The sequence below is a fragment of the Ornithodoros turicata genome, unplaced genomic scaffold, assembly GCF_037126465.1.
Source record: "Ornithodoros turicata isolate Travis unplaced genomic scaffold, ASM3712646v1 Chromosome36, whole genome shotgun sequence".
Taxonomy (NCBI): Eukaryota; Metazoa; Arthropoda; class Arachnida; order Ixodida; family Argasidae; genus Ornithodoros; species Ornithodoros turicata.
In genome coordinates, this window is record NW_026999366.1 from 617,254 (window position 1) to 636,704 (window position 19,451).

The following is a 19,451-nucleotide window of genomic DNA, read 5'->3' on the forward strand; positions in this document are numbered from 1 at the left end:
AATACCTCTGTGAAATCGTTCGTTGGGGAGCTTCGCTCAAAGACAGGGACTCAAGCATTCCATCGCAGCATCATTTATTTGCGACCATGTCTCACGGTACCCGAACCAAGAATGCCAAAAGTAAACACCAAAAAAACAGTTCACGTGCTCCCCGCACGATCGTTGTCTTCTTCCCTTTGTAACACGTTTACAACTTCAGCCCAAAAATGTTACACGCAAAAAATGTTTTAACACACTCCCCCCCAAAATGGGCTAGCGCGCATTTTTAACCGTTGGCCAGTTCTAGCGGATACAGCAGTTGCACCGGTCTTCTTCGCAAAGTCCCATCAGGTAGGCGTACGGTGCAAGCCCTGACTTTCCCATCCCTGCCGCAGAATACGTCCACAATCCTGCACAACTTCCAGAGCGGCCGTGGTTGTTTCTCATCGTGCAAGATGACTATGTCGCCAGGTTTGAGCGCTGATGACTTGAAAACTCTCGACGAACGAGATGACTGCAGTTCGGCCAAGTATTCCTTGTGCCATCTTTTCCAAAAGTGGGCAAGACCCCTTTGTCGACTTGTCCAAATTTCGTCTAATGATAGTTTCGTTGAGGTAACTGTGGTTAACACCTGGGATTTCATTTCTTCAAGTTCTTCGGACGCAAACCGTGTCGTTGGGGGCCTTCCTGGCCACGAGCTCTCGTCGCTGACGATCCACGGTGGTCCCTTCCACCACAACTGACTCTCGATCAGTCGTTGAGCTGATATTCCTCTTGTCATTAAGTCAGCGGGATTCTCTTTGCTCGGACAGTAGTGCCAAGGATGCGAATCGCTGTTCTTTTGAATTTCGGTCACTCGGTTCCTTACGAATGGTTTCCATCTTGCTGCATCGCCCTGGATCCAATGGAGTGTGATCATACTGTCGGTCCAGAAATGCACGCCGCTAACGTCAAGCTTGAGGTTTCCGCCGATGTACTGAAATAGGCGTGATGCCACGAGGCTCGCCATCAACTCTAGACGGGGCAGCGTCAGTTGTTTTAGTGGAGCGATTCTTGACTTCGCCAGAACCAGTGTCGTCGTCGTCCTTCCTGTTAAGTCCCTTACGCACAGGTACACTACCGCGCCGTAGGCTGCGGTGCTTGCATCCGCAAAGACGTGCAGCACTCTGCTGTCGGCGACGTCACTTAAGCCATACTCGTAAAATCGCGGTACTTGTATCCGCGATAAATGTCTTAGGTCGTCGCACCAGTCAGCCCATTGGTGTCCGATGTCATCTGGTAGAATTTCATCCCATCCAAGTTTAAGTCGCCAAGTGCGTTGAAAACAGAGTTTAGCGGTTACGAGAAATGGCGAAATCAATCCCATTGGATCATACAGCCTTGCTGCTGTCTGTAGTACGAAACGCTTCGTATCTTTACGTTGCTCGGAGATCTGCCTGACACTGTCCACTGCGAATGTCAGGTTGTCCGTCGCGGGATTCCAAGATAATCCAAGAACTTTCAGTACACCCGCCACTTGACCCTGTGGCATCGCTGCTGTTGCTTCCTCCTCAAACAAGTTCCTCATGGTCGGACTATTGGACGCCCATTTGCGCAACTTCATAGAAGCAGTTTGGAATATGCTCTTCGCCTCACGGTAAAGTTTCTCGGCACTTCCTTCATCTGCTGCTCCAACCAGAAGGTCGTCAACGTACAGTGACTCGCTGAGCAACGTACACGTGACGGGGTATTCGTCTTTCAGGCTCCGCAGGTGGTGTTGTAATGTAGCTGCCAGTAGAAAGGGGCTCGACGTGGTTCCAAAAGGGACCCTGGTCATTCTGTACGTTTCGATGTCTGGCAAAGGTTGATCGTGTGTCGGAGCTTCCTTCAGCCACAGAAAACGTAGTGCATCTCTGTCAGCGTCGGTGACGCCAATCTGTAAGAAGGCCTTCTCGATGTCAGCGACCATAGCCACCCGATATTTCCTGAAGTTCAGCAGTAATGCCACTAGGTCACAGTTCAAGTTGGGGCCACTTTCCAAATTGTCGTTCAGTGACTTCGCCTTGGCATCGTGTGACGAGGCATCAAATACGACCCGCAGCTTTGTCGTGCTGGCGCCTTCTCTGATTACCGCCTGATGGGGCATGTAGTACGTCCTGCCCTGCGATGATTGATGTGGGCTTGCCACCTCCGCAATACCGCTGCGTAGCTGCTGCCGTATGACGTTGTCATACTCGCTCATGAGCTGTGGGTCACGTGTAAGCTTCCTCAGGAGTTGATGAAGTCGCTTTCGGGCGACGGCCTCGTTGCTCTCCAGATCCACTTCCGTTTTCCACGGTAGGCATACTTGATAGCCATCTTCGACCTTCACCACAGTCTCCATGAACGACGTTACAACGTCGTTATCCCTCGTATCATCGTTTTCTGTCTCACGTATTCCCAGGCTGTCCAAATCCCACAACTTTGTCACGAGCTCTTCCAGTGGCCGCTCTTGCGTCACCGTCCGCAGCACTACCGTCTTGTTACAGTGTACAACATTTCCGCCTGTCGGGATGGGACCCTGAACACACCAGCCGAAGGACGTTTCGATGGCCCTCAGTCCCTTGCCGAGGTCTTCCACCTTCCCGCTGACGACTTCCCAATAATAGTCGGATCCTATGAGCACTGCGATCTCTTTGGAATCGGTCTGAATAACATCAGCTGGCTCCAGATTCTTGTCGTTCAGCTTGCTTTGTATATCTTTGTCAATCATCGGAAGAATCTGCTCGCAAATGCTGTCGGTTTCCAATGCTTCAATCTCGAAGCTCTTTTCTCCATTACGACTGCTCATTGACAATCGTACTCTCCTGAAGCTCCGTTCTGTGAGGTGGCCTCCAAACACTGCAACCGTAAGCTCCTCGGTCTCCAAATACTTGCACCCCAGTTTCTTCGCCATCCTCCTTGATATGAAGGACCGCTGGCTCCCGCCATCAAACATGATTCTGGCAAGTGTCGTGGATATTTCTCCAGCCAGCATAGCCGTCGCAGTCTGAAGGAGAACTGTAGCCCTCCTTGAATTGTCAGCAGCTGAATGTAGGCTAACGGACGTCGTTGGCGTTGCGACAGAGTCCTGATCCCCGTCAATTTCTTTCGATCCTTTTTTCGACGCGTAGCTTGGATCGCACATTGAAGCTGCATGTCGGCCTGTGCATTTCCTGCAACGCAACCTGCTCTTGCACTCCCTGGATTGATGATTAAGTTTAGTGCATCGGTAGCACCTCCGCTCAGCTCTGAGAATCTCCTTTTTCTTCGTTAACGGAATGTCAGAATCACAATTCTCCGTCTCATGCTGTTGTGACGAACAGAATGTGCAGCGTGTCTTCCCAGCCAAGTGCTGCAGTGCGGCTACTGAAGCTGTTGGCTGGCGTTTGCGGTCGTGAGAAGTCTTGTACAGTCCCTTGTCGTCGGTTTTTTGGGTAGATGTTGCCTGCTCCCGGCTTTCTACTTCAATTCTAACCAGTTGAAGTAGGTCTGACACCTTCTTCCGGTATTGCCTCACAGCAGGGTCAGAAATTCTTGCCGTTCCGGCGCTGTCTCCAGCTTGAATATCAGATGGAACTCCCACCGGGATGGATGCCATTGCCGATTTTCTGTGATATTGCAGCACAATGTCTCTCGGTAACGAGCGTAGCAGTACAGGGTACAGCAGTGAACAGTAAGAGTCTTCACTCACACCTAGGACATTCAGTCCGCGAATGTGGGCTTGGAGTCTGTCATAGAGCTTACGAAGCTCGCGTACGTCTTCGGACAATCGTACGGGACGAATATTCAAAAGTGCTTCCATGTGATCCTGAATGATGGCAGTTTCCGTCCCATAACGTTGCTGCAACAACTCTACTGCGTCGTTGTAGCACTCGGCTGACAAGTGCAGACCTGCTATAGCAGCTGCTGCCTCGCCGACTAATACCGACTTTAGGTAACTGAACTTGTCACTCTGGGTCAGATCTTCGTTCTGATGGATCAGCCGTTGAAATTGTTCCCAAAAGGCCTGCCAATTTCGCTGCTTGCCGTCGAACTTCAATAACTCCAATTTAGGGAGTTTCACCTTGACTGCCGTCGATCTCGTCGTAGAAGTGGTCTGTATTCCAGTTTGTACAGATCCATTCTTCTTGCATTTCAGTCTGGCGATGCAGGTAATCACACGGTCGTTGTATTCATATGTGCGCGTAAAATCCTCTTCGCTCTGTTCGATCTCGCTGTGTTCGATTTCAGCGTCTACGTCGTTAAGTTGCTGGTGACACGCTTGAAGCCGTTCGATCAACACATCGAGAGCGTCCAATGTGGCTTCTCCAGTCCCGCTCAGTAGACTGTTGGCTTCGGTGATGATTCGGGTCACTTGGGACCGGAGCACCTGACGTTTCTTCGGTAGATGAGACATGGCGTCCGCCGTGTTCGATTCCGTTGATTCGCTGCGTCGTTACCGTTTCAGCAGTGTTCGTCGATCAGAGTCCTTCAATACCTTGAGTCCTCGAAGATCCCGGGTTTCGGCACCAAAAGTTATGTGAAATCGTTCGTTGGGGAGCTTCGCTCAAAGACAGGGACTCAAGCATTCCATCGCAGCATCATTTATTTGCGACCATGTCTCACGGTACCCGAACCAAGAATGCCAAAAGTAAACACCAAAAAAACAGTTCACGTGCTCCCCGCACGATCGTTGTCTTCTTCCCTTTGTAACACGTTTACAACTTCAGCCCAAAAATGTTACACGCAAAAAATGTTCTAACAACCTCACTAGAAGAGACTACACTTATATAGAGCAAATACATGTCTTTTTTTTTTACATTTTTGATCAGTCAGCAATGTTGGGATCTGGTGCAAATATAAATGTCAACAAGGAATGTATTCACAAACTATTCCTATACAGGGTGTCCCAGAAAACGTGTCATTGAATTATAATAAAAAACTACGCCACCTAGAATCATACGGTCAACAGCATTTGTTCTTATTTGGTTTTTGCCACCTCCTAATGTGAATGTCATGTACTCCAAGTTTAATTATGTAAATATTTGCGAACTGAATTTGGAAATTTGCCAAGTAAATGTCACTTTTTTACCCCACCAATATGAAGAGCGTGCCGAATTCTCTCAAATTCATGATAATTCGCAGTGATATTCACGAGCTATCCCATCGGAAAAAATAGCCGAATATCCTGCTTTTCGGAGCACCGGACCATAGCGCGCGATGACTTTTTGAGCGCAATCGCTCTCAGTGCGACGAAAGGAGGTTCCGAAGCCAGCCCACAGAGTGAGAGTAGAAAAAGTAACAGTTCCTAAAATTGGGAGAAGGAAAGCATTATCCCAGCGAAAGTCGGACGTGATAAGCCATGCCTGTTTTATCTCTTTCTGCGACGTTGGGGAGGGCTGGGTTTCCAACCTCCTTTCGTCGGACTGACAAAGACTGCGCTGAAAAATTCATCGTGTGCTATTCTGTGCGACCTCCGTGAAGCATGATATTCGGCTATCTCTTCCGATGGGATAGCTCCTGAATATCCCTGTCAATTGTCATTAATTTGACTAAATTAGACACGCTCTTCACATTGGTGGGGTAAAAAAGTGACCTTTACTAGGCAAATTTCTGACTTAAGCTCGCACAAATTTACATAATTAAACTTACGTTACACGACATTCACATAAGGAGGTGGCAAAAACTCAGTAAGAACAAATGCCATTGACCGCATGACTCTAGGTGGCATAGTTTTTTTATTATAATTCAATGACACGTTTTCTGGGACACCTTGTATATTCAAATGCAGATATGACAATTCTTTTTGTACCTTAGCACAGTACAGCAATACAATCAGCAATCTGCAGCAACAACAGCAGTACAATGAACTGTACAGGATCAGCAAACTAAAAATATCTCAAGTGGGGAATCACATAAGGATCCAATAATAGGCTGCACAATCAAAGTTCCAAAAGACAACATAGTTCTAGAAAAATCTGAATAATTGGTTGCCATTGTGACTTGTACTACTATGTACAGTTCATGAATGGAACATGTTACCTCATGGCATCGCCTCCATGTGAGCACTAGAACAGGCGGCTTCCCAGGTCACTCTTTTCATGTTTTTCTATGGTCTTTCTTTTTTTGCAATAACAAACAAGGCCATAGTGAAATAAACCCAGACACGGACAGGAAGACACAGCGGCAACACAACTGCTAGCACTCAATTGAAATAGTTGTTAGCGGTATTAAATATGGCGGTCACGGCTCAGTTGCGTCTCGCCAGCGCTAGGCGTGCCAGGTCTCGTTTTGTTTCTGTGCAGGTGGCACCCCTAGCAGTAGGGCGACTCAACGGCGCTCCACTGCCGTGTCCCACTGGAAATACACGGAGCGACGTTCACGTTGCTTACAATTTTATTGCGCACCGTTTGGTTATCGCCATTTTTTGGTCGATTTGTACAGCATAAATGCGCCGTATTGCGCCGCCGGAAGTTCGTACGCCATGCAGGGAACGTGCTAGTGCGAAAATGTGGGGCTGTTTGAGACCATATAACTGCATAAAACGAACTGAATCTCTCTCCCAAGAGTGAGCCGTTCGCTGTCTTTCGCAAAGCAAACTCTACACACTTATTCCGACAACTACGGGAAAAGAGGAAGGGCGTTCGTGAATTCCTGGACGCTGAGGCTCACGTATTTGTGTTGTCCATCATTGTGGTCTGACTCGGTCGATTCTCGTTGTTTAGGTCGGCTACGTACTTACCTACACAACAGTTATGGACAGCAAAGCGCAGAGCCACTCATTTTCCTCTTGAAGATAGTCTTGTCTCCCCGCCTCCAATGACTGGATGGCTTCACTGGGATATACACCTGGGAGGGTGACGTGAAACACGTGCCTTATGGTGCTGTCGCATCATTCCATGAGTATCTGATTCTTTGCGTGCCAGTCACCCTACCAGGTGCACATCGCTCGCTGAGCGACCCCTGGTTTGCCAATTCCGAACGATGCGCAGCTACCCAGAGCTGACGAGCCGCAGACACGGCGAAACGCGTGTTCTCTGGTGCTGTCGCATCGTTCCATGAGTATCTGTTTCTCTGCGTCCATCCATAGAAGCCATCTCAATCTGTATTTTGAATTGCAAACACGTCTAGTGTCGTTTACTTTTTTCTTAAATTTGATATAATCAGTGGTATTTGCCAATTCCAAGAATGTCTTCAATCTCGGTTTAATCACTTCGAGACATGATTGCGAGCGTTCTTCCAATGCTCTCCTGAACCGGCGTCTCTCATCATGACACAAGGTCGCTTACGTTCTCACCATATTCAGCTGAGTGATATGAAACGGTAGGAGCAACTTCTTTGCTTACACATGGTAACAGGAATTTTGGGCACGAGACCGCACTTCTTCGTGTTACAAAAATATGAACAAGATACAGGAACAGATATACAGTTGACGGGGGAGTTTTGGCATGAGACGGTAACAGGGTGATGGAAAGGATGCAAATACAGGTAATAATCAAAATAACATAATAGGTATCATAGCGCAACATGACCCCTGGGTTTCTATTATGTTCTTTTCATTTCTACCTATATTTGCATCCTTTCCATCACCATGTACCATGTTCATATTTTTGTAACCTGAAGAAGTGCTGTCTTGTGCACGAAAGTATCGTTACCATGTGTAAATAAACAAGTTCCTCCTACCGTTTAATATCACTCTTTGAGTTACTCAAAACCGGCAACTTGACATCGCCTATTTTTCTGCTTTCGTATCTACTATTCCGCTGGTAAGCTTCTATGTAGCGAACAATGAGTTTCATATTTCGTGGGACTTCTCCTGTCGTTATGCACGAAGTCACGCAGCAATCAGAACGTTAGTTTTCTCTGACCTTTATTTTCGTGGGAATTATTAGAAGATGGACTGTTCATTACACCCTTCTACGTGGAAAATCCCGTACGTCATTCATGGTTCCTGACGTCCAAGTAAATTATCTATTAAGCGGGAAAGAAAAAAAAAAGATATTTTTACAAGTGGCAGACGCATGGCAAAATGTAATTGCAAATGCCAGAACGGAGTAAATCTTCCTTTTGGTTCTATCGTTGTACAGAGTCGTAGCGCAATGTCGAAAACAGAAAACAACAACACAAGTCCACTCCAATTGCCGGGTTACATGCTTGACGCTTGGCTGTCAAAGACGTGGGTCCGTAACGGATACATCAGGCTGGATGCAAGTAATAGTTCGAGAGAATGCTCGAATGACTGCAGGACTTGACTGCAGGGCTTGACTGCAGGACTTGACCTGACTCGAGAAGCTTAAAGGCATCTTTGAGTAGACGAGGAACCTGCAAGTAAACATAAACTTGTATGAATTCCGTTTAAGCGCCGTAATGCACAACTAAATGGGACGCTCAATTTTCCGCCGCTTTGAGCGCGTTGTTCAGGCTGGGACAATGTGTACCCCACAGAGAAAAGGATCATTCTAGTTCCCGCAGTGTAAAGTTAATATAATGATATCTGTGCGTTGCTGAAACAGGGGCAAGTATTAAATTTATCCAAAGGCATACAAGCGAGTGGTTGTCTCCTTTTGCAATGCCGTTTACGTTGGGAATCCAAAAAAATATCAAGAAAAACCCATTTAGTAAGTAAGTAAGTCCCGTTTAGTTATGGAGGATGCCTATTGGATGAGTTACAACATTTTTTTTCCTAAACGCTATAAGAACAACGCAGATATCGTTTCTGCATTTGAGTTATACGCCCATGCTGTCATCCTTTCGAAGAGAGTATGTAACAACACGATGAATAGTTGCCTAAAATTCACCAATCAACTATCTGCAAGTCCTGAGCAAGTTTCTGCTGGGCCGCCGAGAGCAAGCGTGTCGTATTGCCAGATTAAGAACAGTGCTGAAATCTTCCAATCTGAGCTTTGGAGCGGCCTCCAGCCAAAGTCGCTGCAAGTAGCAACCCAGACTACTCCGCCAAAACAGGCAGATTCAACTGGAGCTATCCGTGACGTATCACTTGTCGCTAGCACTTCCCATCCCCTGTGTCTCCTGCGCTTAAATGGTCCCTTCGCAGTGCATCTCCCCCGTGACTGATGTTTAGTCTGAATGGAGAAATGGAGAATGGAGAAGTGAAAGCAAGGACGATGACTGGGAAGTCGCTGTCGCTTGTAAACGTTCCCTGGATGACATGTTTTTCAGTCATTCAGGTAGATAGTCATTCACGTGTGTGCAGGTAGCGGGACGAAAAATATTACTTTGTTTAGTTTAGCTGCCCAGGCAGAATCCCTAAACATATTTGTTTTAAAGATGAAAGATGGAAGTCATTGAAGAAGTTTGCCAGATGTAGGATTCGAACCCACATCTTCCAGGGCTCTGCCAATTGAGCAAAGCTAACACATCTCCGTAGCGACTACCAAGGGCGCGTCATCTGAAGGGACAAATCAATCATCCTCTCTCACTGATCCCCCTTTCACTCTTATATTTTTCTCACTCTACACACTGTCATACGACGGGATCCACGCAAGCGGCCACTGTTGAACATCGGATAAGTGATGTTCTGAGGCCGCAACACATAGAAAGGACAAACACATACAAAGCCCCAAGTGCCTGAGAAAGTGCCAAGTTGAGGAGTCCTACAGCTGGCGAACTCTTTCAGTGGCTTCCACCTTCACCGTTAATTTCACCGTATGTTTTTCGGACAGCTCCTAGGACATGATTGACATTTTGTTCTGAAATAACGGGACGCTCCAGAGTAAAACTCTCTGCCTCCAAAAAGGAGGACTGCCTATGACACATGGAGCATTTATCGTGGAAAGGATGAATCATGGACTCTGTCGCACTGCTTTTGACTTGTGTTACCTGAACCGGTAACAACCCAAGCTGCACACAGTATTGGGCCCATATTGGCTGGTCATTGGCGATACCGGTCCAATATGGGACCCGTATGGCCAAGATTTTCCCCATATTGGCTGAAAATGGGCAATATGGGCCCCACTTTGCCCCATGGGCCCCAATATTGCCCACTTTGAGCCAATATTGGGAAAATCCTGGCTATATGGGCCTCATATTGCCCGCGTACACCCCATTGCCTAAAACACAGAAAATGGTACGTACCCGTGTTGCACAAATGCCCAAGCAGCACGGCAAGATTGAACGTTGAACAGTGTGAAATACCCAATTCAGGACATCGTTTCATCCAGCAACTTCCCGCAGATGGTACACATTGTTCGAAACAGTCAACGTACTTGGCCATCCGAATGTAAGGTTCGCTAGAATTCGACAACTCAACATTCCACGTCCTGGAAATAGCCGCCACCTTCCTTCGCGATGCCAATGCCAATCGGTCGCGCCGACTGAGATCGAGCGGGTTGTTTGAGCGAAATCACGCGTCCTACAGCTAATGCGCATGCGCGACAGCTCGAACGAACGTTTTATAGGGCTAAAATGTCGCTGGTTGCTGTAATGATAACGGAATTGCGGCAGGTCAAGTAAAAAACACAATGTTTGATAGGAAGGGATGGCTCTTCTGTAAAATTGGGTGATTTCAAGTTGCTGCAACATACGTCGAAAAGGGCAAAAAAAGGAAAAAGAAAGAGAAACACTGTCAAGGAGCCCACGAAGAGGGAATCACACACGTTACATGAAAAACGGTTAGGAGCAACTAAGATTTATTTGAACAAGAACTTTCGTGCAAGAGACTGCACTTCTTCAGGTTACACAACTAAGTGCGACACAAGTATATATACCAGGAGAACAGATACAATAAAACAGGTTTCCAGAACTAAGTAAACAACCAGACAGTAATACAATGCATCACGTGAGCAACCGTCACATAAGAATCAGGAAAGAGAAAGTGTACGGGTAAATGAGACATTCGGAGAATTGGGGTTCAAAAGATTTGGTGGTGACAAAACGGGGGCACAGGTGGATGTCTAGCCGCGTACGAGGAGAACACAGCTTTTGTTGAACTGCGTGGGAAGGTCCGGGTGACCTTATGGGCTGAAGGGAAAATGGAGCTAAGAATGCTAAGAACAGAAGGTGAATGAAGTAGCTTAGCTGGATGATGGGTTGAACAACAGCAGAGGACCGCCATGAAGGTTTAGTCCCCGTGGTTTTAAAGAAGAAAATTTAGAAATGAAGAAGGACTCGCGATTTTGGCGTTTGCAATCGGTGGTGTAGCCAGATTCCAGAATTGCAATAGACAGGTGTGTATCCATGTCGTGCCCGGGAAGATTAAAATGTATAGCAACGGGGAGTGGGGCGATTATTCACAATGTTGGATTTATGACCGTAAAACCTCTGACGCATGGTGTTGGAGGTTTCACCAATGTACTGAACATTGCATTTCATACATGTTATTAGATAACAAATGTTAAAGGAGTTACAGTGCAAAGATTGTTTAATTTGAAAGGTGTAGTTGTTTATGGTAGTGGAGACCGAGGTGCAGGTAGAAATAAGATTACAAATTTGGCAGCGTGTGCCATTGCAGGGACCCGAACCAGGTGTTGTAGTACGGCGCAAACGCGAAGAAGTAAGGATATTCCGGATATTCCTTGACCTGCGGAATGTGACAATGGGGGCAGTAGGAAATAGTTCTTTCAATTTTTCGTCACTGTGTAGAATGTTAAGATGGCGCTGAAAAATAGTTTGTTTTCGTGTTACGAAGGGCTTTGTTGTAGGTGGTCACGAAGGTAATATTTCTGTGTTCCTCGTTAGGTTGACTGAAAAGAAGTGAATCTCTGTCCAGCGAGCATGATTTGGTGGAAGCATTTTCAATTAGATTGCTGGGATAGTTACGCTTCCTGAAATCAGCAGACATTTCGTGAGCGCGTCTGTGGAAATCGTCGGTATTGGAACATATGCGCTTGAATCGTGTGAATTGCCCAAAAGGAATATTTCTTTTCTTGACATTGGGGTGATAACTATTAAAATGAAGATACTGGCGTCTATCGGTTGGTTTCTTATAAAGGTCGGTGACTAGTTTTCCAGACCGAATGGAGACAGTGACATCAAGAAAATTGATTGAAACATTGGAATAGTTGCAGGTGAATTGGATACTGCTATGCAAGGAGTTGAAGTGTTCAAAGAAAAACAACACGGAAGAGTTGTCACCTGGCCACACAACAAAAATGTCGTCGATGTATCTAAGGAAAATGAGCGGCTGTACGGGGAAGGATTCAAGGGCCCTCTTTTCAAATTGACCCATGAAGAGGTTTGCATAGTTAGGTGACACGCGGGATCCCATCGCTGCGCCATGTACTTGGACAAAATGTCTGCCATTAAACTCAAAGTTCTTATACTTTAGGACCAATTCAAGCAGTGGGATCACCGCAGAAGTGCGGAGGATGTCGGAGGGAAAAGAAAGGGGAAAGGATTCCACTGCGTTCAGGCCCTCATCGTGGGGGATGTTGGTATACAATGATTTTACGTCCATGGTTACCAGTGTCATATTGGTCAGGTCTGAGAACTGGTTGTTGATAGAATTAATTTTAAGGAGAAAATCATTTGTGTCTTTGACGTATGAAGGAAGTAGCGGAGGTACATGTTTTATACAATCGTCTATCAGAAGGGAAATCTTTTCTGTTGGTGTGTGAATGCCTGATATTATAGGTCTGCCAGGCAGTGTGAATTGCTGTGGCGTATGTCCGTCAACGTCACGAAAGTGTTTCGCTCCTTTGTAGTCTCGGAGCGGGTTGGAAATTTGTAGTTCACAGAATATTGCGATCTCTGAGGCTTGATGGCTGAGATGGCTTCTGGGGGATCTTTGGCATTGGCAGTTCCGTGGGACTGCTTGTGGCCGTAGTTTTTCCGTTCTTTTTGGGCGATGCCGTGTTTTTTCTTCGCAATCATGTGCAACGTGGATCAATTAGATCCGCACAAATAAAAAAGCAAAAATCTGAGAAAAGTATTATCACTGGTGAATATTATACAGGATAATGCTTTATTAGTGCACGGACTCCCCGTTGGTGTGATCACAGAAATATTGGCAATATTGGCGCAAAATGGGCTTGCCAATATGGGCAGCCCATATTGGTCCAATATGGAGCCTGGTTGCAGTCCCCATATTGATCCAATATTGGCAGCCCACATTGGGCCAATATTGGCAATCTTGGCAACCCATATGGGTCTAATATTGGACCAATATTGGCGTGATGCTTGGGAAGGTCGTCGGGGCAGTACCGCTTCCGGTGCTGTTCCCGGGAGCATCTTTTCTTCGATCTTACCACAATGTCTCAACCCTGTTTTTCTTTTTCTTCGCATAATGAAAAGAAACATTGACAGGTCACCCTTCCTTTTGTGTCGCAGGCATACAGGACAATCGAATTTATGGAAGGACGCGTAATAAGCAATTATCAATTATAAGCAGTAAGCAACTAATAAGCAAAACCAATCTGGTTTGTCGCTCCTGGGGATGTTATCTGTGTCCATGCATGACGCTCTTCGGATGTCCCTGGGATGACAGTGCACTCTTGAGGGCCAATTAGTGCTATGACTCTGATTACTCCCCGACGATGGCCCTATTACCGTGGGGGAGCCTAATTACAACATTTGCATCTCGTTGGCATCTACAGGTCTTTACTCCCAGCAAACCAAAGTTCGTACTTGTGAACCCCGAACTACGCATTGGCCGATGTGTTCGTTCCTGGAACGGACGCATTGCAGTGAGTGTTTCATGAACTCTCGTCACTAAAATGACGCACGTCAGCACAACACAGAAAAACATAACTAGCAACGGGGTAGACTACCGCACATGGCGACGAAACTTCCCTCCCCAAGTTGTTGCGAACCACTGTGCTGCACGAGAGCATGTAAAGAATAAAGCCTTTTTTTTTTCAGCACTTATCGTGGAGCAGCTGCCTACGTGTTTTGTGCCTCGACCTCTAATGCATCATGAAAATATTTCTCAGAACATTTAATGCAGATTCAGTTGATATGGAAGTTGCGTCATTTGCCAGGATGCAAACACATTCGTGACAGTGCTGTCCTAGTTCTTTTTCCTTTCCATGTGGTAGCGAAGACAAAACGACTACGATATTTGCGTGCTGGGTCGTTAACAGTGATGGCTTCCTTACCCAAGATCACGTTAGCATTTATTTTGAACGCTAATATCACACATCGAACATCTCATATTATAAGCGCTACAATGAAAGTGAATAAAATACAGAGATAGCAAAGTTGCATCCTCTGTCTGTGCTGCACACAACGGTCATCTGCCCAACAATATACCCCGTAGAATGATCGTTCTTACTTTCCCATTGAAATATATATAATCCCTATGGAGGATGGACCCGCGTATAGCGAGCAAGTTCGCCGTTTTGAGTACTCGTACAGGGATAGCTGACGCTCTCACACTAGGTGGCCAACTCTGGCAGTGCCTTGTCCGGCTTTGCACGCTTACCGCGAATCGTAGGATTGTCGGATGCACTGTCGGAAGGGCACGTCACGACCATGCACGATGCAGAGCCGTATATTAAAAGGGAGTCTGGCCATTAATGGATCATGCCAATACCTGAAGCTCCACCCACTTTTTCAGCTTTCGGACCAATAGAGTTCTGAAATATGGGGCGCCATCAATTAACCTATCCTCACTATTTGTCCCCGTATCTAACATGGGCAGCGCCATTTTGGGTGGCAAGTGGATTGGATGGGATTGAAATGTATATTCACGCCATCTGCAAAACTAGTGGATTTTTGGTGCAAATTTGATGTGCGCTACCTAGGGAGCGTAAGACACATCGGGAACTGCGACGGAACGTCTGCTTCCGTCGTTGTATCACTGCCGGCAGAACCACCTGCTGAGACAGACTCTGTCGTCGGTATGTTTTTTTAAACAAATCTACATGAATAGTTTGAATATAAAAGGCAAGAGTGTCTATATCCATGAAATCGAGCAATTAAATATAGAATAAATAAGATTGTACGGCACAGCGCCGTTTTTGTTATGGTTTTGTTGTGATCGCCGTGTTCACTAGGCCTAACACGTCGAAAAAACGTATTATTTTCAGTTAGATATCGATGGATGAGCATAAGATGAAACTGATTTCCGAGAAACTTATATTAGGATGTACATTTGCAGCGTAAAATCAGGGTAATCTGTGAAAACGTTTTGTCACGAAATCCCCTCTTCGCTGTGTTTGTTTTGGTCGCCATTTTGGGTGGTAGTATGGTGTCATGACGACCCCCTTGGTAAAAAGCAAACCAATCAGAGGAGCGAAACTGTGATTGACAGGTCGAGCCCCTTTTTGTGACTCCTCCCAATGGCCAGACTCCCTTTTAATATACGGCTCTGGCATGATGTACCCGCCCACTTTTTCTGTGCGGATATTCCCTCAGGGGAGACGGAGACGGTCAGCCGTACTGGTGACATTCTAAGAATAAGGAAGGATGGTGGTATTATAAAGAGACTGATTTGTTCCCCAAGAGCGATTATCAGATAGATAATCTTGCTGAGCCACATGCAAAATGTATTCCTTCGAGTTACGCATTGATGATGAATATGAGAATATCTTCTTTATTGTGGTCAATCGCGCTAAATAATTGAAAATTAAAAATACGACTGACAATAATTATTAGAATGCGAAGTAGTTAATCTACTAGAGACCAAGCCCAGCCGGTCTTCACAAAGAGGAACGTTGTCAATGTCCACATGGGATATATTGTGTGCCCAGTGCTCTTGCTCTTGTTGAATTCACAGTTCCGGATCGACGTTCCACACGTTACCACCATTGACTTCTTCTTCTGTGCAACAAAAGCCGCTGCAATCTCATCGCCACATCCTTTGTTTTGTAGTACTTTCGGTACGCAGTCCTTACTGTACTCCATGGAACTGGAAAAGATTACATTCAAAGGCATACAAAAAGCCGTTGAATTAAAGCGTGACTGCAGCCTCTGATTTCTTTCCGGACGTGAAGAAGCGCATGGAGCTTTTTACGAGACAGGATAGAATTAACAGGTGTAAAGTAAATGACTGAAGTGCCAGGACCCTCGTATCAAACCAGGCTAGAATACATGGTAGCATATATGCCCGAGACTATGGAGATAACGAAAACGAGGACAACACTATGTCCGTTTCTATCAGTCTTGAGGCTCTACTGTCAACGGACATTTCGTTAGTGCTACATATCATGTACCACACATCAGTACCACATTGGCATGGCTGCTCGTGTGTTCCAGTGGCTCAAGTGAAGGGTTAGAAGTTCATATTCTTTCTATGTCTTTGCCAGTAACTCATCTCCCCGAACACAAGGCGGGTGTCGTCTAATGCAAGGTACTCCATATATACCAAGCTGATTCGCGTATCATACCAATGACAGGGAAAAGCTCCTGGACCGCACGTCCCCCTATTACGTAGGTTATTTACTACAAATTTCCATCAGAGCTGGTGGACCACCCTCCTCTGCTAAAGATGAAAACGCTAGGCTGAGGGAAGTATGTTGCCAGTAGAGTTAGAATATAAGGTACCTCGGCAGGGCATTTGAAAACTGGCTGGCTTGATATCTGTACCCAGTATCGGCCCGTTATCGACTATATCGGTTTCCAAAATCAGTCCAATACCCGTCCAATATCGGTATGGTGCTTGCAAGTTTGGTTTGCGTTCCTTAACACGGGTGTGGATCGGTCATTCGCTCATGAGGAAAAGCACTTACCAGCACTGTTGTTCCTTCATCTCGGGGCTCACATCTGCTTGTCCTGGCTTTTCATCAGCCTTTGGTGTTGCAAGACTGTGTCCCTGCCTGTATTTTGTGTCGCATTCAGTGTCTGCGGTGGACACTGTTTCCTTGTTGCGCTTGGATGCAACTGGAACATCGCCGGAAAGGAAAATTGATCTCGAGCTTTGCACGAAAGAAAGTAGATATCGGTATCAGTATTACGCCTAGTCTCGGCTATTTTTCATTATGCCTAATTAATCAGACGAAATAATTGGAGGATATGTGGATGGGAAAAATTCCAAAAGCCTATTGGGAGCACTTGGCATAAGTTTTTTTCTCTTTTTTTAGAAAGGTAGGCGTCATGCATCTTTCTTCTGGCCTCAAGGGAAAGCCAGCGAAGCTAACAAAAATGCCGCACCCTCGCCTTATCGTTACTCTGGACGCATTGCTTACACTACATGAAAACGCGCCAGCTAGTTTTTAGCGGCATTTTAGTGCAACCTACGGATTGCATCGCCGCACAATTTCTCCGCGTACACAATAATTCAGTACTGTTCCCGGCCTAAGGCGCATTTCACCTCACTTCAAAACTGAGTCTGACATTTCACTAAAAGGTCACTACTTTCAGCTGTCGCACAGGTAATGTCTCTTTTTCTCTCTCTCTCTGCTTAAATACAAGTTCGTTCGCCACACAGGATCTGCCGTGAGACAATTGATGTTCGGTACTGGGTTCGGTACGGGAATGGTAATCCAAAAGATGTGGGTTCGAGTCCTACAGCTGGCTAACTTTTTCACTGACTTCCATCTTTCATCAGGATCTACCGTGTTAGGTTTTTGCGTTCTCTTTTGCGTGCCTTAACAGTCCATCCTTTTTCTCCCGTGAAGTAGAGTGATGATGATGTGAAATGGCAGTAGTCATGTAAACACAGATTCTAAAATGTGGATACCTTCGTCATCAATGTCACGAAGACACCATGGAGGACGAAGCATGCGTCCATCAGTCTCACTACTGTTGTATACTCACAGTTCAAGTCCGGTGTTTTACATTCCTCTATTTGCTTGCTCCACAGTGCTGTAACATGTAGAAGAACGAGATAATCGCATCCTTTTTCTCTGAGTCCTAAGGGTATGCAATGGTCGCCGTAAATCAACATTCTGGAAAAGATGGTACACAGAACAATCAATTATTTCTAACCGTTCAGCCATGACGCCATAGATGGTGTGTATCAGATATAAACGGGCAAAGTGCAAAAGACGCTGCAACGCGTGACAAAACGGACATCTAAAAGCGATAAAACCCCGGTACAGGGGACACAAAGAGACAACAAGAAAACGGACAGTTGGAGACAAACCGGAACAAGCGCCCTCGGACTGTCGAAGCGCATCCAATTGTTTGCAACACTTGCCAACTGCCAACACTTTGCAGCGCGTTTTGCACTTTGCCATGGAATACCAACTAGCCCAACGGCCTCCTTTATTTGAAATTCGCAGCACGCGCACGACAGACCTGCAACGTGTATGACCACTGAGCGTAAATGCAAAGATTGTCAAAGCGTGTCACATCCCTACGCTATGTCGACAAGAGTCAACAGGCATGAAACGGCCGTCCACAACTGGGACTTTGGCACGCTTTGTATTGTACTCGCTGGCTTTGCATGCTGCTGCCACAGTGGAACATGATGTCTCGCGGTGACACTATGTTCGTGCCGACCTTAATGCGTGTCAATTCCTGCTGTACCGATTTTTGCTGTACCGATTTTTTTGGGGGGGGGGGGGGAAGAGACAATTGAAATATTGTAGAGTTTCCGCGCTTACACCTCGACCTAGTTTCTACACGCAAACATGCTCGTGTGCGCGGGAGGGTCGTTGGATCAATTTTCTTAGACATCAAACGCGCCTATCATACCGTCTCTCGCACTTTTTTTTTGTTGTGTATCTAGTGCACTCTTCAGCTGGGTTCAAGATTTCCCTTGGGACCCAACAATCTCTGTCCCTACTCCCCCTGCCAAAGTCCTAAACATCTTGTCCAGCAAGGTGTACCCCAGGGAAGCATTCTCAGTTATCCGCTGTTTAATGGGGTAATGGCGGGCTTGAAATCGATAATTCCTCGCAAAGTAGCATTCCCTCTGTATGCCGATGAGGTCGCCCTTTGCACAGCAGGCAAATTTACGACCAGCTCTTCAGCGTCGTTAGCTGTCCATCTGTACCTCACGAGACTTGCGTTGGACCTTTCGCTCGAAAAGTGCGTCGAGCTCCCTTTCACTCACAAGGCTATGAGAAAATTTCCCTTTTTGGGTTGCTGCAAAGAAGCTCGAGCCTGTAGGTTTCCAGCGCTTCCTTCGTGTGGTCCTGGATGGAGACCTGCGCTTCGCTCGCCACATTAAGCACATCGAAAAAAAAAGGAAAAAAGTGCAGCGACGGCTTCCTATAATTCAACACTTTTCTCACTTAAGATGGGGCTGTGATCAGCTGGCTCTCCGCATGCCTCGCAGAACCTCTCGTCAAGATACCGCATCGGTTCACCGAATGCGCCTGGATTTCGCTTTTACAGCGCAGTGGAGTTGACGCTTTCGACCAGTTGACACTCCTCTGGTGAGCTGTATTAGATCTAGAGCACATTCTTCACCACTGCCTACACCACCAACCTTCCGACCAGTACTCTCGGAATCCCATAATGAGCTGGACTCTCCCTCCGCCATCTCCCTCACAATACTGTTTGTTCCCAGACCACATCAGGTCCACATACGTTCTGCTCTCAAAGCTCTCAAGGCCTTTCTGGATACCATAGGACTTGGGTCCTTATTGCGAAGGTCTCATTATTTTATCACCATGTGCAATGAGGAAGAGCATCCTCCCTGGCAA

The 19,451-nt window shown here is 46.4% G+C and overlaps 1 protein-coding gene across 1 annotated transcript; it reads right to left on the reverse strand.

Moving 5' to 3' along the window:
- Positions 1-265: 265 nt before the first annotated feature.
- LOC135373935 (uncharacterized) lies at positions 266-4,375 on the reverse strand. Its single transcript, XM_064606977.1, has one exon. It carries the CDS (start codon positions 4,373-4,375, stop codon positions 266-268), a length of 4,110 nt encoding a protein of 1,369 aa, XP_064463047.1.
- Between the last annotated feature and the right edge of the window lie 15,076 nt (positions 4,376-19,451).

Bases quoted from the DNA above. Each gene is read 5' to 3' on its own strand.
- LOC135373935 (XM_064606977.1), bottom strand. From the start codon at position 4,375: ATGTCTCATCTACCGAAGAAACGTCAGGTGCTCCGGTCCCAAGTGACC.